This window comes from Rhinolophus sinicus, chromosome 14 (assembly GCF_057876585.1).
Source record: "Rhinolophus sinicus isolate RSI-liver-muscle chromosome 14, RSI-T2T, whole genome shotgun sequence".
NCBI lineage: Eukaryota > Metazoa > Chordata > Mammalia > Chiroptera > Rhinolophidae > Rhinolophus > Rhinolophus sinicus.
In genome coordinates, this window is record NC_142514.1 from 182,217,269 (window position 1) to 182,235,036 (window position 17,768).

The following is a 17,768-nucleotide window of genomic DNA, read 5'->3' on the forward strand; positions in this document are numbered from 1 at the left end:
AGGGACTAATGTGCTGTATTTATTGTTTTTAAATGAGAGAAAAAAAAAGGAAATACACATTATACGCTCTTGTTTTGGTAAAATAAACCCCATATGTGCGTGTGCATGTTTGCAATGATTATATGAGTACAGAAAAAGCTATGGTAGGATGTACAGCACGCGTTATCAGTGAAGACAATGGAGAGGGAAAAGGGTACCTGGAAGTTAATCTGAAACATTTTAAGAACCTAGTGTATTTTTAAAATGTGCTTCATACTTTTTAAAAATGTATGACATTCTATTTACATAACATAATTATATAAGGAAATGCATTAACAGGACAATCACCAAATTTCCAGTGGTGGTGGGATATCAGGTAAATTTTCCTTTTTTCCTGTTATTTCTGTATATTACTCTAATTACTATACTGAACAAGTATTATTTATATAATAAAATACAAGGCTAATATTGTGGACAGGAAAGCAAAAATATAACATGTTTAAATCATACTTTGAAGGAAAAATTAATTTATTTAGTAAATACAACAAATTCTACGGAGGAGGGGAGAAACTCAGTTTCTGCCTTCCAGAAAATCACTCAGTGCTTAAAATCAGATGCCTCCTGATTTTATACAAGGGTGCAGTGTAACATATATATATATATATATATATATATATATATATATATATATATATGTATGTAACATATATGGAGCATTTGAGATCTTGCTTCCTGGCATGTTGTCAATTGGCTCAAATAAACTCAAAAATTCTCTACAGGTTTGGACATTGTTTTTGTTTTTTTTCATTGGGGAATATTGGGGAACAGTGTGTTTCTCCAGGGCCCATCTGCTCCAAGTCATTGTCCTTCAATCTAGTTGTGGAGGGCGCCGCTCAGCTCCAAGTCCAGTCACTGTTTTCAATCTTAGTTGCACGGGGCACAGCCCACCATCCCATTGGGGGAATTGAACCGGCAACCTTGTTAAGAGCTCACGCACAACCGAGCCATCTGGTCCCGCCTCCGGCAGCTCAGAGGCAGCTCATTGTCTTCAATCTAACTGTGGAGGGCACTGATCACTGGCCCATGTAGGAATCGAGCTGGTAACCCTGTTGTTCAGAGCTCGCGCTCTAACCAACCAAGCCATTCGGCTGCCCCAGGTTTGGACATTCTTACATCGACACCAGGAAGCAAGATCTCAACAGACTGAGAAAATGCTCTGGAGAATGACAGTTTTGCAGTTTCTTTTATTCATTTGGAATTAAGGAAGAAAGGTAAGGAAGAGTACATGAAGGTGGGAGAAAGCAAGGCAGGTGTTGTTAAGATTATGTGCTCTCTTGAGGGTGATTACACCTCTGAGGGGCCTGGAAAAGAGGCATTTCAAAGATGTGTTAACTTAGATGCACAAGAATGATGGACAGGGCTGGCTTAAGGCAGAGAAAAACCTTTTAGTAAAGACGTTATATGACTACCCACTGTGACCTACCTTCCCAGTTAGGAATTTATGATCGGATCACCCTGTGAGGTTACTTTCCATCAGGTTTGTTACCAAGCCCCTTTTTTGTCCATAGTATTTACTGAGAGAAGTGAAAGTGTATAGCCACACAAAGACAGTTACACAAATGTTCATAGCTTAAATAGTCCAAAACTGGAAACAGCCCACATGTTCAATAGGTGACTAGCTAAACACCGTGGTACATACACACAGGAGAATACTACTTGGCAATAAAAAAGGAATGACTGTTACATGCAACAACATGGGTGAATCTCAATAATGGTGCTCAGTGAAAGAAGCCAGACAAGAACAGAATACATACTGTATGATTTTATTTATGTAAATTCTGGAAAATGCAAATGCATCTATGGTGACACAAAGCAGATCAGTGGTTATTTGGATGGGGAGGTGAAGAGAAGCGGGAGGGTGCGATTACAAAGAGGCAGAAGAAGCTTTTGGGGATGTCAGAGATGTTTGTTATCTTGATTGTGGTAATGGTTTCACAGGTGTATGTGTCAGTACATTTTTAATAGTACATTTTTAATATATGCAGTTTATTGTATGCTGATTATACCTTGATAAAGCTGTTTTTAAAAAGAAACTATAGAAGAAAGCAACTACTGGGAAAGGGATCTGCCCACAGTTCTACACAGAATGCTGATTTCATTATCTAGGAAAGGATTATCTTGGCAATATGTTTTTTTGCTTTTTTTTTTAAAGTCATTATAGGGCTTTCATTTTTGAGTGATTAAAATATTTAAACTTAAATGTTTTATTACATAGTATTTGATACAAACAAAAGGATGTGTGTACCTTATGTGAGTTAGGAATTGAATTATCAATTGAACACCTGTGAACCTACCACCCAGCCTGACAACCAAGATATTGCCAATACCTCTGCAAATTCCTGGGGTCCTGCCTTACCCCACTTCCACTCCCCCCACAGGGACCATCATTTTGAATTTTGTGCTTCTTCTGATCTCCTAATGGAGTTTTATCACATGTGCATCTATCACCGACTATAAGTGGTTTAGACTTGCTATCATACTGTGTGTAATTTTATGTAACTTGTTTCAATTTGGCATTACCCAAGATGCATCTGTGTTGTTGCATTTTGTGTATTACGGTTATTTTCAATCCTCGCAACAGCCCTGCAGGCAGACTTAGGATATGGTGTACCTGGGAAAGTACAGCTCAGCAAGCTCGCCCAGTCCAAGGGCCTGACTCCAGGGCCTCCTCTTCACCACACCATGCTCGTTCCTTCCCTCGGAAAGCAAGCCCAACGGCCTGCTGTGCACCAAGCAGTGTCCCACTGCTGGACGTGCCAGTGAAAATGGCCACATGCTGGTGATGGTTCTCCTTTTGACCCTCACTTGACTGATGTATGGGCCAGCTCCCCAAACACCCTGAGGTGCCCACGCCTCTTCCACTCACCCACAGGATGGCTGAGAGAAGCTGATCTGACCCATCCTGGAAGCTTCCGCCTAGGGAGGGCAATTTGACAGTAGCTATCACAAGGAGAAACACGGCCCCCTCTGACACAGCAATGCCACTCCAGGAATTGGCCCTAGAGGACACCTGAATATGTAGAGGGGCATTGGCATAAGAATATTTATTGCAGTGTCATTTGTAATATCAAAGTAGTAGAAACAACATAAAATTTCATTAATCGGGATCTAATGACAGTAAATTAACGTTATGGGAAATACATGCAATGGAATACCACTGACTATAAAACAACAAAGGGGGAGGTACTGATCATGGAAAGCTCTCCAGGACAGATTTTAAAGACCAAGATGCAAAGTGTGTGTGATTATGTTAGACCATGGTATAAAGAGGGAAGAATGAAACATACAGGACCACTACATATGCATAAACACTTCAGAAGGCTTCATAAGTAACTGGGACCTGAGTGGGAGACGTTTCATAGTAACTACTTTGCATTTTTTAAAAATTGCTTACCATACGCAGGGGCTATCTATTAAAAATACATAAATAAAATAATTTTAGTCTCTCAGGTCGTATTCCCTGGCTTCTTGATCTTTCTTTGGCTTCTGGCCAGGCTTTCCTGGCAGCCAATATTTTATCAGAGGCTCTTGGTTTTCTCAGATCCCAGGCTTAGGCAAATGATTCTCTGACAACACCACCACCACCTTTTCAGACAAGGGTGGCTGCTCAGAGCTGGGGCAGCCTGCCACAAGGTGGCGCTGTCTGTCGCTGGGTGCTCTGGGGGCAGATCAGTCCTCCCTGGGTACCTGGGATCACCTCCCACTTCTATCAAGAAATCTGAAAAATTGGAATTCGGAAATCATATCCCTGTCACCCCACCATTTGGCCTATCGAATGCCCTGCAGGTGGAGCAGACAAACCTTCAGAACTTGGAAGGTCCCTCCCACTCTGAGCCAGTGCACAGGGGCTGTCTCCTCCCCTGGCCTCACCCCCATTTCAGCTGAGAAACCCGGGCACTGGTAGTCAGAGCAGCTGGGGCTCTGCTGGAGTGTGGACAAGGGGACAATATGACAACCATGGAATTGCCTGGGGCCCTTGGGACAGGGATGCTGCTGCTGCTTCACGTAAGTCACCATCTACCCACCACTCACCCACTTATCTTTTCATTCACTTAAATGTGTTTTATATTTAAATGTGTCAAATATTTCCCAATGGCCAACCAGGTGTAGAGAAGTTCTTACTCAAACACTTGCCTTGAATATCAGAAGGGAGATTGGGCCAAACTCGAGAGCTGGCCCCTGGGCCTTTGCTCACTCTTTCCCTAGATCCAGGGCCTTCCAGCCCTCTGCAGCCCTGGTCCTGCTGTGCACCCCACCCCTCCTTCAAGGCCAGCTGCCATCCTGCCCCCTTGGCCTCACCTGCCCAAAGGCTCTGGTCAAGAGCAGCCTGGACAGTGCCTGGGGCATGACGAGGCTCCCTGGGGTAGGGAGCCCTCTAAGAGGGAAACGTGGGAGAATGACAATGCAAAGCACAAGGTCAGCCATGGGTGGATGGATGTGCCCTCGAGATTCAGGCTAAAGCAAGGACAGCGCCCCTCCCTGGGGGGCTGGTGCACACCTTGGTAGTGACCCCTCTGTGAGCCCAGGGCCTGCCACTGAGGAGGCCCTCTGGGTATACTTGTTAAATGGACACAGACTAATCTTGCCAGAGTCTATCTAGCCTGGTGATGGTGCCCACATTGAGTAGGCCTGGCCTGATTGAGCACACTGATACGTAGGCAGCAGGTGGGAGGCAGGGCGGCAGCCCCAGGCCTGGGTGGTACAGGGCATGGCCGGCTGTTTCCACAGGCCTCCCTGGGGCTGGGTGGAACAGCTCTTGGCTGTCCCCTCCTGGGCCCTGGTTGCCTGATGAGATCCTATATGGGGCAGGGCTGGCCTGGATGAGAGGCCCTTTGTGCAGGGGCCTCCCATCTACGTGACTCCTTGGCCATACTGCAAAGCTGAGGGCTCATCCTGAGAGGGGAGCCCAGGAAGACACAGCACCCTGAGATGCCGTATGGGGCCACTGTCCTCCCCAGCACTGCTGCCTGACACCCCCATGTGGGAGCCACCACAACACTGGTGGCCTGCCCTTCCATGTGCATCTGTAGTACCTGGTGCCACAGAAAGATGTGTTGGAGGGAGGGAGGAAAGGAGGGAAGAGGAGGGAAGTGAGGCAGTGGGCAGTGCCCCCTGCACCTGCCCCAGAGGAACCAGTGGAATAAATCAAACCAGCTTTAATACCAATATAGTTCTCTCTTTTAAATATGTTCCCAGGACAGGGTACAGGGGCAGGCTCTCGGCAGGAAGAGTGGAGAGGAAATGGAACAAGATGGAATGGATCACCCAGGGCCTGCCCCCACCCTGCCATGGGGCACTAGGGCCTGGGCTGCCCGAAGGGGAGGGGCAGGTGACAGCAGCTTCCTCTGGTCCAGTTATTGCAGGGCTGTGGGTGGACTCCCCTCCCCTCCACAGCCCCAGAACTTCTCAGGATTATTTCTGCCCTTCAGCCCAGCAGACCGGGGCCCTGGGCTTCTCTGATCTGGGAGGGGCCCCTCTGCCTAAAGTGGACTGCAGCTAAGGCATGGAGGTGGGGTGGGGGCATGCCACTGGCCAGGCCTGGCCCGCTCAGTAACTGCTCTGATGGCCCGTGAGAATGTAGAGGTTGCTGTGAGCCCCGGGGTTGTCGGTGGGAATGCTCTCAAGGATGATGTCTCTGGAGGGGAGAGAGAACCAGAGGTGAGCAAGGCAGGAAGACACCTGGGCACGTCCGTCTGGCCTCAGGGGCATCTGAAGGGGAGGCTGAGGCACCACGTGCTTCCTACCTGTGGGCCCCAAGCACTCGGAAGACCCTGGTCTCATCTGTGATCTCCTGGGTCACCTGGGAAGAAAAGGGATCCTGAGGACACCCCAGCAGGTCCTCTCCTAATAGGTGGGGACAACTAGGTGGAGGGCAGCCAGGTTCCTGAGTCCCATTCACCTCGTTGGTATCCAGGCTACGGCCTTGCATTCCATGGCTCCAGAAGGCCAGCACGCTGTCCTGCAGACACACTAGGAGGGGCGGACACACTAGGAGAGGCCTGTGCCTGCCCTGGGGACACTGGCTTCCCCAGTCATGCCCTGGGCCCAGGTCTGGGCCCCAGCGGTCCTCACGGGCCGCAGGTGACCAGGATGGCTCTTAAGAGGGATTGGGGGACCTGATTCCTTGTCCCACTGCCAGCCCCAGGCCCATATCATATGTTCCAGGCTGGGGATATTCCTGCCCTCCACCTGTGTCTGGCTTACTCACCCACAGTCTCAATGGGGAAGTCAAAGGTCAGCACAGGTGCCAGTGTGGCCGTGGGCTCGCCCAGCAGGTTGACAATCCTCACGCAGCCTGCATAGGGAGTGGGCTGCTGGGCAGGGGTGGGGTGGCTCCCTTCTGGGGAGGTGACCTATATGCTTTCCTCACCCCCCGCCCTCCGTGGCCCACAGCCCTGGCCCCAGGGGCACTCACGGTCAAAGCAGACTAGGACTGTGTCCCTGTCCACCTGGATCACTTGCTGGGCCGAGCCTGGGAGGCCCTCTGCAGGCAGAGAAGGGAGACATGGCCCGGCTGAGCCACCAGCCCTACTGTGGCCCCCAGAGGAAATGGCGGACGGACATGCTACAGGCAGCCCTTGGCCATAAGGGTATTTCGTTCTCACATCAGCCCGATGTGGGGTCAGGATGCCTAATCTCATTTCACAGCTGGGGAACTGAGGCTCAGAGAAGTGAAGGGACCCTTCCACAGAGCGGGGTGAGTCCCAGGGAGCTGGGGGAGAGCAGTGGTTCCGGATTCAGGAGAACAAGGCTTTGTGACTCAGTTGCTGTGTGACCTCAAATCTCCGAGCCTCGGTTTCCTCATCCATAACACAGGCATGAGGAGGACGACCTTGCAGGGCCATTGTGAGGAATAAGATTGAAATCCTGTGTGAGACCCCTGGTTCGGGGCCTGGGACACAGCAAGGCCTTCGTTCTCCCCCTTTCCCCACTGCCCCTCACTCTGCTCCTGAGCTGTCCCAACACCCAGGGTCCTGCTTCCTCGCTCAGAACGGAGCCTGCCTGGCCCCGTCTGGCTCTGTTCCTGCGGCCCCTGCAGTGTTGGTCAGTTTTTTCTTAGCTGCTGAGCCCTTTGGTCTAATGAAATCTTTTATAGGAGCCCAGCTGAAGGGAGGCTGGGAGCTGGGGGCCCCCAAGGTCTCTGTAGAGCTGTAAGCAAGCATGCACGCACACACACGCACACACACACACACACACACACACACACACACACACGACAGCCCAGCCTTTCTGCTTACCAGGTGGTATGAGGACATCAGGTGTCAAGCCAGCCTCCAGGGGCAGGACATGGAACAGCACGCGACAGCCAGGCCCCTCGGGGCCCTCAGCCCCCACGCACACCTGTGGCAGCTCCTTCCCATCCAACACCAGTGGCTCCAGCATCCCTGCTGGGCTGGGCAAGGGGCTGGAGAAGTTCTGGGGGCAGCAGGGGTGCTCAGGTCTCCATTTCCCCACCCAGGCCCCTGCCACCCGCCTGAGGGCCCCCTTGGCCGCACCCACCAGCCCCACACCTTCAGCAGCAGGAACTTCTGTAGCGGCTCATACCACTGTAGCAGGAGCAGGCTGGCAGGCAAGGCGGCCAGCAGGAACGTGCTGCCTGTGTAGGGGTTTCGCACTGCAAGAGAGGCAAGCAGTGGGTACCGGCCTGGGCTGGCGCCCCATCCCTTCCCTACTCCTGTCCAGCCCAGCTCTTACCCACACGACACTGCAGGCAGCCTTTGGTGTCAGGAATCTTGGTGGACAGGGCAAAGCGCCTGTAGGGGTGACAACCAGGGCATGTGTCATGGATGCCATCCATGGGCGAGGCCCCCACAGAGCCCTAAGCGGTGGATACTATCATCTTCTCTGCCTTACAGGCTAAAGACTGAGGCTCAGAGAGGCAAAGCAACCTGCAATGAAACACAGCTGTGAAGGACACAGGCTCTGAAGTCAGTCTCTCAGCTCCAGCACCCACGTTTACAGCCTGGATGGGGAAGTCCAGTCCAGTCCAGGGGTCTGGATCACAGAATTACCTCTGTGTAACTTTGGGCAAGTCACTTTACCTTTCCACACCTCAGTTTCCTCATCTGTAGAGTGGGATAACAGTGGCATCCCCCCTCATAGAGTCGCAAAGAGGATTCGATGAGTTAATACAGGGAAGGGCGTACAGCAGAGCCTGGCACATTGAGTGTACTCACACAGGCGAGCTTTTATCAGCCTGTTGTTAATTTCACACCTATTTCCAGTCACTGAAAATCGTTTTTTTGGCAAAAGCAGGATATAAATGAGAAATGAATGATGAGACGAGAGCATGGAGGGCCAGGAGCTAAGGCAGGCCTGGGTGCTCCCAGCCTCGCCCCGCCCCACGTGACCCATGTCATGGGTGGGCAAACAGGCCGGAGATTTAAGTCTTGAAGGAAACCGCGATGACCCGTCCCCAGCTGCTTCAGCTGAGACCATGGCCATGTGCAGCCAGTGGCTGGCTCACCTGGGTGCCTGGGGAGACGTGGGGTTCTTGTCTTGGTTACTAACTGTCCCCCAAACCCCCAAGGGACCTCCTAAGCCTGTTTCTTCTTCTGATGAATAGGGCTACATGTCAGCAGGCTTGCCACCTCCTCCCAGCGAGCCCGGCCCTATCTGCACTCTGCCAGGATGTGGGCCCCACCGAGGAAGCCAACGCCTGCCGGCCTGTCTGTTTCTGCCCCTCTGTCCTCCCTATTCTCCCTCCCCTCGTTCCTCCCACTCTCTTCCCCAACTGGCCTTTCGGATGAGAGAGATTTTTGTGTTAGATTTTTTTTCTCCAAACAATTCTGGTTCTCCGTTGTTTACATTTGAAGTGGACACTGGGATTCCGTGATTTCCCAAGCACACGCCCAAAGCTGCCTGTGACTTGTTAGGGCTCCAATGGGCCTGTTTCCTATAGGTCCTGGGCCAAAGCAAAGACTGGTTTGGGGACTGAGCTTAGGAAGCCCTGATGCTGGGCGTCCAGATGAGGTCCTCAGGTGAGCACACTGCAGAAGGGCCGGGGCCCCCATCTCCTCAGGTGGTGTGGCCACTGGCCTGGCCCACGGCTTCCACCATCCACCTTGTCATAATGTCCGAGTCCATAAGCCCATAGTCCGGCCACCCACCTTGGAACTCGGCCTCACCCAGCTAACGGATGATGGAGGTCCCATGTGCGCATCTCAAACTCAATGTGACAACACTGAATTCTGCTCCACCCATAGTTGATGACAGCTCCATCCTTCCTGTTGCCTAGGCCAAAAAGCTTTGACTCATCCTTAACTCCTCTTTCTCTTCCATCTACCAATTGTCAGGAAATCCTGTTGGTTCAACTTGCAAAATAAAACCAGAATCCGAACACTCTCACTTTCCTCACTGCTACCCAAGCCACTAACCCAAGCCACCATCACCTCCCCTCTGGTTATTGCTACAGCCTCCTGACAGGTCTCCTGCTTCCACCCTTATCCCGTCTAAGTCTATTCTCAACACAGCAGCTAGAGTGATCCCTCGATCTACATCTCTCTTCTGCAGTGACCCTCAGGCTGCTCTGAGTCAAAGCCAAAGGCCTCACTGTGGCCACAGAGCCCTCTCAGATTATCTTCCTCTCATGTCATCTCTCTGGCCACACCACCCTCCTTACTGGTCCTCAACCAGGCCAGGCCTGCTCCTGCCTCAGGGCCTTTGCACTGACGTTCCCCCTCCCTGGGATGCCTTTCCCCGAGGTGTTCACGGGGTTTGTTCCATCACCTCCTCCAAGTCTTTGTTCAAACAAGCACCATCTCTGCGAGGTCCTTCCAGACCACCCTGTTTAAAACCACAGTCCATGCTCCACACCTCCTGGCCCTCGTCTACACAGCACTTTCCCCTCAGTGCATCATCACAGAATATACTTTTTTATGGTGATTGTTTGCCTGTCTCAACAAAATCTGGAGAATATAAAGCCTTCTCAGTTCACAGACGTGTAGTATGCCCCCAGAACAGTGCCTGGCACATACTAGGTGCTGAGTAGATACTGAATGAACGAGGGACTAACTTGGACACCTCCCCGGACACCTCATTCACACACAACACAATCTGCTCCTCTGGCGGTCTCCCAAGTCCTCCCTCTCCCTCACGCTCACTCTGACCAGTCCCCAAATCCTCTCAACCCCACTTCCTCAGTATTGCTTGGTTCTGTCCAGTTCTCCCCATACCATAGCCTAAACCCCACCTTCTCAGGTCACTACGCTGGCCTCCTTTCCAGGTGTCCTCAGCCTCCCCCTGCAATCTATCCTTTCCACTGTCACCATGGCCAGCCAGCAGATGCCTCTTTTCATCTGTCCAGTCAAACTTCTCTCCCTACGCCCAGCTCCACAAAAGGGCACGGGACCCAGGCCTGGCGCTCCCCTCCCTTCGAACTCTTCGTCTGGCCATAGACACTGGCTCAGGGGTGGGCACGGACCTAAGCTAGACCAATGAGAATTGGCCCCCGGACTTTTGCGGGAATTACTTGTAAATAGAAGTTCTGGTCCCACAGGGTTTTAGCCAGTGCAGCACTGGTCTGGCACGGCGGGCACCCATCAGTTAACTGGAAAGCCCATGTGAGAATGAAGACGACAAGAGGAAAATAGAGCCAAGAGATGCAGAAAGGTTCCTGATGGTACCATTTACACCTGGGTCCAGCTGGGCCTGAAGCGAACAGTCCTAGATTTTCAGTTACAGGTGCTTAAGCCAGTGAGTTGAATCCCCTGCAACAGGAAGGCTCCTGATTGACACACAGTGGGGTCCTTCTAAAATGCTCAGGGTGCTAAGGCCAGTTGGACAAAGCCCGAATCCTGGGCCTGGCATCAAAGAAGGCACTCTGCCACCTGTGCAGCTTGCTCTGCAAACACCTTATAACTCCTCAGGTGACCAACATGCATTCACACTTGCTCTTCCCTCTGCCTCATCTGCCTAGAGGACCTCTGTGCACTTCCGAACTCCATGAGCAAAGCTGACCTCTCGGAGGCCTCCCGCCCCTCGCAGCTCTCCTTCTAGTTCACCTCAGTACCAGGTGCTGATGCTCAAGGACTCATTTCACTCCTTGTCTCCAAGCCCAGCATAAGACATGGCGCATGCTAAGTGCTCAGCAAGCATTTAGCCCATATTCAAACAACCACAGCTCCCACAGTTTGTGAAGCACTTTCACATCCACTATCTCCTTCTTGCCTCCCAACAGGCCTCAGGTGTGTGTGTGGGGGAGGCTATCGATTGCACTGACAGATGAGGAAACCGGCTCAGAGAGGCAAACTGACATGTCTAATATCTTAAGGCCCCAATAAGGGCCAAGGCCACATTCCAGCTCTGGCTCTGCCCCTTTGCCTCCCCCTACTATCCTCTCCCCTGCACACCCCGGCTCCTCACGGGCCCCCAACCTGGGGATGATGCGCTGGGTGAGGCGATTGGTGGGGATGGAGAGGGGAACCTGCTGCTGTAGTCGCCGCTGCTCAAACAGGCCTGGGAGGTCATGGGCCCAGATGTGCGTGGATTTCCCTGCCAGGGAGGGAGAAAGGGGGGCTCAGAGAGTGTTGCTGGGCAGGGTGCACCCCTGCCTGTCCCACCCCGTGCCTGCCCCCATTTGTACCTGAGAGCGACAGCAGCACGTTATTCACACAGTAGAGCCAGGCGCAGCGGTGTGAAATCAGCTGGAGGCCACAGAGTGACAGATGGATAGGGGTCAGGACCCCAGGCCCCCCAAGGCCCTCTGCCCTCCACAGCCAGCTGGGCCTCACCTTCTCTAGTGTATCCTCGTGCAGCTCATGCAGGTTGAGGGTGTAGATGCCTTCCTCAGCCCCTACCACCAGGAACTGATCTGCAGGTTTGGGTGCAGGGTCAGAGGTCAGCCACACCCCCTGGCCCAAGCCGGGGATTCCCAGGCTCCTGCTTCCTCCCTGCCCTTGGCCTACCCCGGGTGACAGGGTGAATCCAAGTGACAGCAGCGTGGATCCGCAGGGGACAGCCATTGAAGACCTTGGAGAAGCAGGCGCCCATCTGGGGAGGATGCGAGAGGCTGGTAAAGAAGAGCAGGGGCAGTGGGCGGCAGGGCTGCATGGCGGCAGTACGGTGGGGGGCAGGGCAAACACTTACGTGCACCTTGGGGGTCGGGGGAAGCCCGTGGCAAGACGATCTCTGGGAGGGAAGGGAGGAGTCAGGGCTGGTGGGACACTCCTGGCCTGTCATACCCCCAGTCCCTCGGTAGCACCCCCTCACCTCAGAATCCTCCGGCTGCTTCATGGTGGCCCAGGTGGTGGGGAGAACCGGGGTGCTGTCAGGGCCTAGGAGAGGCAGGGGCGGGGTTCCGGCAGGCACAGACTCAACATGAATTCTAGCCCCAGCCCTCACATTGAGCCTGCCTCCTAGTCCCCCAAGCCTAAGACTCACCTGGGGGGCTGGATAGATGGTCCTCAGCTGGAGGCTCAGGCGGGGATGGCCCCAAGCATGGGGCCCGCTTGATGGTTCCCATGGCATCGTCTGGAGAGTCCAGTTCCTGGCAGGAGGGTAGGTGGGCCCAGCCCAGCTATTAGCAGATCACCCTGTAACCTGGTCCCACCCTAATTGCACCCTCTGTAGCACTTTCCCCCACCCCCACCTCCAGCTTCCTGCCACTCCGAACCTGGAGTTCCACAGCTGGTCGGATGGTTAGGCTCCTGTGGTGGATGAATAAGAGGGAAATGAGGTGAGATGTGACTGAGCCCAGGCCTGGCTGCCCTATTCCTCCTCCGGGCCCAGCCCCTCACCTTTCCTCCAGGGCCTCCTGGACTGATTGCAGCAGGCTCCTGAGCAGGGAGGGGATGGGGTCAGAGGTCAGCCTTTCCTGCTGTCCCCAATACCTCCCCTGCAGCTTCTCTCTCTCACACTCACCCACTCAGGTCCTCCTTTCCCAGCAGCGTCCACTCCTCTTCCCACTGTGGGGAAACCAAGTCAGAAAGACGGAGAGAGAGGCAGAGAGAAAGAAAGGAAATATGAGACGGTGATCGAGAGATTGTGAGAGAGGAGACAGACAGATGGAAAATGAGATGGTAACAGGCAAGAGACTTGTGAGAGAGAATGAGAGGCAAAGAGGTTGTGAGAGAGACAGACTCCCAGCAAGAGAATGAGACAGAGACAGCGAGAGAACAAGGTGTAGAGAGACTGAGACCGTGGGAGTGAAGAGATGATGATAAAAAGAGACAGTGAGAGCAGAGAAATGGTGAGTCAGACAACCAGTGACAGACGCAGATATTGAGGCAGAGAGAAATGCACTGAACAGGGGGAGGTGGGGGCTCAGGCGTGTGACAGGCCCACTGTTTAGAAAGGTGTGGTCACCTTGCCACCTTCTAGATGACTGTCCAGAGGAATCTGGCCCAGGAAGAAGCCCCCAGTCTTCCATGTCCCTGGGTGCGACAGGCCTGTTTAGACAGCGTTCCTAGGCTTAAGCGCCAGGCTGCCACTGCTTCAGACATCCTTGACTTGAGATGCTTGACTTCCAGTATAGCACCCTAGCCCCCCCACCCCTGCAAACCACCCTTCCCACACAGCCAGCCCCCTCACCGGCTCATTTAGCGGATCCGTTTCCTTCCTGCGTGGGGCACCAAATTTCACCTGGTGAACTGAGAGACCCAGCATACAAGATTTGGGGGTTGGAATCTCAGGACGTACCCCCACATTCACACCAAATCCACATACAGTCCCCCACCAAAACCACAAACTTAGCTCCTCCCCCAAATCCACATGCAGACCCCCCAAAACCACCCTCAGCCCCAACACCAAGTCCACACCCCCCCCCACCAAAACCACACACTTAGCCCCCCACCAAAACCACACTCAGCTCCCCCAAATCCACACACATAGCCCCCCCAAACTACCCTCAGCCCCCCCACCAAATCCACATACACACACATACACACACACCCCACCAAATCCACACAGCCCCCCCCACCAAAACCACACACAGCCCCCCTAAACCACCCTCAGCCCCCCCACCAAGTCCACACACACACACACCTCCACAAAAACCACACATTCAGCCTCCCACCAAAATCACAACTCAGCCCCCCACCAAAACTACACTCAGCTCCCCCAAATCCACACACACAGCCACCCCACCCCCTGCCAACTCACACTGGATCTCTGAAGGGGTCCTCTCAGCCTGGCTGTGCTGACCCCGGGAATGAATGGTGTCTGGAAACATGTCGTAAGTCTAAGAAAGAACACAAACAGTGGACACACACCCGGCACTCGCCTCACGCTGAGTACGTATCATTGGACGTACTTTGCACACATCAACATGTTTTGTTTTCACAACCCTCTAAGATTATTATGAGATTAAATGGCACCCTCATTTCACAAATGAGAAAACCAGCACAGAGAGGCAAGTAAGATCACACAGAAAACAAGATGGTTGAGCGAGGTTCAGGGTCAGCCTGGACCAAGGGCAGGAACCTACAGGGAGGCAAGACAGGCTGAAGGAAGATTCTTAATGGGTGGCTCACCTGGAGGGAAGCTCCCCACGCGGGAAATATTCAACTTAAAGGGACCTTGACCTATATTACTTTTGCTCTCCCTACAATCAGCCTAGGCCAAGACACGTTTCCCCAGCTCCCCTCACTTACCTCCAGTTCACAGTCTTCTGGGGAGGGGGTGCCCAAGTGGGGGTCATTGGCCTTGTCCAACAGCTGTGTGAGGAGAGCCCGAGGGAGCTGCTGGGTTGTGAATGGGTGCTGTAGGATTGAGGGGGACTCGGGTTGGTCCCTGGCCCTGAGGACCCTGCTTTCAAGCATTGAACCCCCGCCCCATTCCCCTCCTCCCACCTGAAGGAGCTTCTCTGCTGTTGGCCTCTTCTTGGGGTTCTTGGTCAAGGCAAGCTTGAGGAAGTGGTGGAAATTCTGGGTCCTAGTGGCATAAGAGCCCCCCGCCCCAAACCCAGTTTCAGCCCTCATGCAGGACAACCTGCCACCTGCTTCCTGCCACCACTCCAGGAGTCTGCTGGGCCTGCCCAGGAAGGAGCCAGCCCGAGGCCGAGCGCAAATGGCCTGAGCAATACCGCGGTTGCAACATGGAGGCTCCTCCATCATCAACCATCTGCCCTTCTTCCCTGTCCACACCATCCAGGGCCCAGAGGTGGGGCCCAGGCCCCTCCCACAGATGGTCTCTGGAGGCTCAGAGACGACAGGGCTCTTGAGGCTGTACCCTAGCAATTGGCAGAAAGTTCCTCCACCCCCATGCAGACTGGCTGAAAAGGGGGCCCCAGCAGAGGCCGTGGGTCCTCACCAGCGCGTCTTGTCTCTCAGCTTAGGTGGCTGGAAGCTGCTCTTGGACATGAGCATCAAGGCCCTGTAGAGAGCACAAGGTCAGGAGTCAAGGGTCAGCAGGGCCCTGGGGTCAGGCAAGGGGCAGGTGTTCAGCTGACCTCATGGGGTGAAGGTGGAATAGAGGGGGCTGCAACTCTCCCAGCTCAATGGCGGTGATGCCCAGGGCCCAGACATCACACAGCTCGTTGTAGCCACCTTTGCGCTCCACGGCAGCCACCTCCGGGGCCATCCTAGAGGCGGGGTCACAGATAGGATGGCTGGGTGCCCCACCTGTGGCCCCTGCCCCCTCAGCCCATGATGCAGCCTCACCAGTATGGAGTCCCAATGAAAGACCTCCTCTTAGCCACAGATGCCGTCAGCTCGCCTGACACCCCAAAGTCAGCTGCAGGGAGAAAGAGTGACTCTCACCTTCCTTCTGGCTGCCACTCCCCACCCACCTCCAGGGCCCCGGCTCAGGATGCACCTGGCAGAACTCAGACAGCAGGCAGACCAAGTTCAACTACAACTGCCAAGGCCAGGTCCCCCTCCTGAGAGGGGTCAACCGCCTTCGATCTCTGACCAAGTGTTCAGTCACCTGTTGGACTCTATACAGACCCAATCATAACAAACTTCTAGCAGGGAGAATTGTTCCATTTTTTCAATAGGGAAACTGAGGCTCAAGTGGTAAAATGACTTGCCCAAGGATACCCAGCACTTGAATGCAGACTCTAAGACATCAGGAGCTCCCACAGAACCCTCACCCTGATTGTGTCCCAGGGGTACTGACCCAGCTTGACATCTCCCTGGAGAGTGAGGAGAAGGTTGGCTCCCTGTGGGAATGGAGGAGAGAGAATCCTATCTGGTGCTCCCAAGAGCCTCCTCCACCCTCCCCCGATGCCAGAGGCCAGACCCTACCTTGATGTCTCTGTGGATCTTCCCCTGAGAATGTAAGTGGTGCAGCCCCTGGGGACAGAGAGGAGCCCCTGAGGGCAGCTACCCAGCACCATCCCACCTCTCATGAACCCCCTCTGAGGACTGGGGCCCCCCACCCAAGCCGCTTCCTCCTCCCCTCTCCCCAAACAGGAAGTGACTGAACCAAGAGGGAAATGGGCTGCTTCCGGCAACAGGGCTGGGGCCCCTTCCCCCAGGACCCACAGCCCCTCAGGCCAGCCCTGCCTGAGGCGCTCTAACCCCCCACCCCCACATTGGCCAGCTGGGCTCCCTGCCCACAGCTCCTGGGGACTGGGGGTGCTACCTTTAGTGCCTCTCGGCAGACATAGGCAATCTGCCGTTCCTCCAGGGGCCCAGTAGCTGAAATGAAGGGGCGAACGCTGGTATGGCAATCTGGGGGATATGCTGACCCTCCCAGGCCACCCCGATTGGGGAAGCAGCAGGCACTGCTAGGTGAAAAAGGTGTTGGCCACATCCCCTCCCTGCACAGTCTGGGATACAGAGCCCAGAGAAGGATAGTATTTCTCTCAAGGTCACAAAGCCAATGAAGAGTAGAGAGGGAACCAAGTCCAGCGTCCCACCTCTCCCCTCCTGCCCTTTGTTGGGTGGGGGTGGGAAGAAGGCTGTGGCCCTCTGGGGCCTGGAGTCCTGGCCCTCACCGTGGTAAATCTCCTGCAGAGACCCTCCTCCACAGAACTCCATGCAAATCCACAAGCGGTCATTCCTGGGGCAGGGACACAGAGCTGGGGTGGGCACATGGCAGGGCCACATGGGGGCTGCCTGGGGGTGGGCAGGGGAATAAAGTGGCCTCACCTGAGATAGCTGCCAATGTAGGCCACCACATTGGGGTGGTGGCACTCACGCAGGATGGTGATTTCCTGCTGAAGGGAGCTGATGTCGTCCCCTGGGGAGCACAGGGCATCATGGGTGGGGGATGTAGAGAGATCGCCCTAACTCAGTGCCCTCATCTGCCAAGGGGCACGGAGTGCTTCTCCCCTCGGAGCGTTAGGTGCCTGGAGACAGCTCCTCCAGGGGCCTGCCTCTCAGGAGGTCTCTGAAATGTCAACTCTGGCCCTCACACAGCGAAGCGAGGCTCTCTGCCCTCCCTCCAGGGCTGAGGCCCTGGCCCCGGGCCCTCACCTGGGTCTAGCTTCACTATCTTGACCGCAGCCAATTCTGACGTGACCGTGTCGCGGGCCTGCAGGGGCGGAGGGGGACAAGCGGAATGAGGAGGGGGGCGGGGCTGGGGGCTGGATCCCGCGTCAGGGCGCGGAGCTGGCACCCTCCTCACTGCTCTCCCGTCAGTCCAGCCGCCCGGCGCACCTTGTAGACGTCGCCATAGGTCCCGGCCCCCACGCGCTGCAGCAGCTCGAAGCGGTCCCGCGGATCCTGCAGCGACACGTCCCTCAGCAGCGCCATGGCCCGGCGCCGGGCGGGCCGGCTGGCAGGCAGGAGCTGCGGAGCCGGCGCTGGGCGGCGCGGGGCGGGACCGCCGGGGAGGGTGCCGGC

The 17,768-nt window shown here is 54.5% G+C and overlaps 1 protein-coding gene across 8 annotated transcripts; it reads right to left on the reverse strand.

The window, feature by feature from the left end:
• Positions 1-5,180: 5,180 nt before the first annotated feature.
• On the reverse strand, positions 5,181-17,768 carry MAP4K2 (mitogen-activated protein kinase kinase kinase kinase 2). Of its 8 annotated transcripts, none has more exons than XM_074336623.2 (32): positions 17,583-17,764; positions 17,400-17,457; positions 17,073-17,163; positions 16,919-16,983; positions 16,564-16,619; positions 16,224-16,271; positions 16,096-16,138; positions 15,639-15,711; positions 15,428-15,559; positions 15,289-15,351; positions 14,829-14,910; positions 14,631-14,738; positions 14,140-14,218; positions 13,570-13,628; positions 12,901-12,944; positions 12,777-12,815; positions 12,623-12,686; positions 12,421-12,526; positions 12,250-12,314; positions 12,127-12,168; positions 11,946-12,030; positions 11,772-11,851; positions 11,624-11,684; positions 11,415-11,532; positions 7,735-7,793; positions 7,551-7,654; positions 7,278-7,455; positions 6,455-6,523; positions 6,248-6,334; positions 5,939-6,009; positions 5,784-5,839; positions 5,181-5,674 (listed from the first exon to the last, which is right to left on the reverse strand). In XM_074336623.2, exons 1-32 carry the CDS (start codon positions 17,676-17,678, stop codon positions 5,587-5,589), a joined length of 2,469 nt encoding a protein of 822 aa, XP_074192724.2. In that variant the 5' UTR covers positions 17,679-17,764; the 3' UTR covers positions 5,181-5,586. The 8 variants fall into 8 exon arrangements, with proteins under 8 accessions (XP_074192724.2, XP_074192725.2, XP_074192727.2 ...); XM_074336624.2 differs by having other exon boundaries at positions 12,653-12,686; positions 17,583-17,763; XM_074336626.2 differs by lacking the exon at positions 5,939-6,009 and having other exon boundaries at positions 12,653-12,686; positions 17,583-17,765.

Excerpts from the sequence above, each read along its gene's own strand:
- MAP4K2 (XM_074336620.2), bottom strand. The coding sequence starts at position 17,678 with ATGGCGCTGCTGAGGGACGTGTCGCTGCAGGATCCGCGGGACCGCTTC. Across the intron at positions 13,629-14,139 it reads GACCCCTTCAGAGATCCAGT|TTCACCAGGTGAAATTTGGT; the intron begins GTGAGTTGGCAG and ends TGGGTCTCTCAG. Across the intron at positions 11,685-11,771 it reads ACGAGGATACACTAGAGAAG|CTGATTTCACACCGCTGCGC; the intron begins GTGAGGCCCAGC and ends TGTGGCCTCCAG.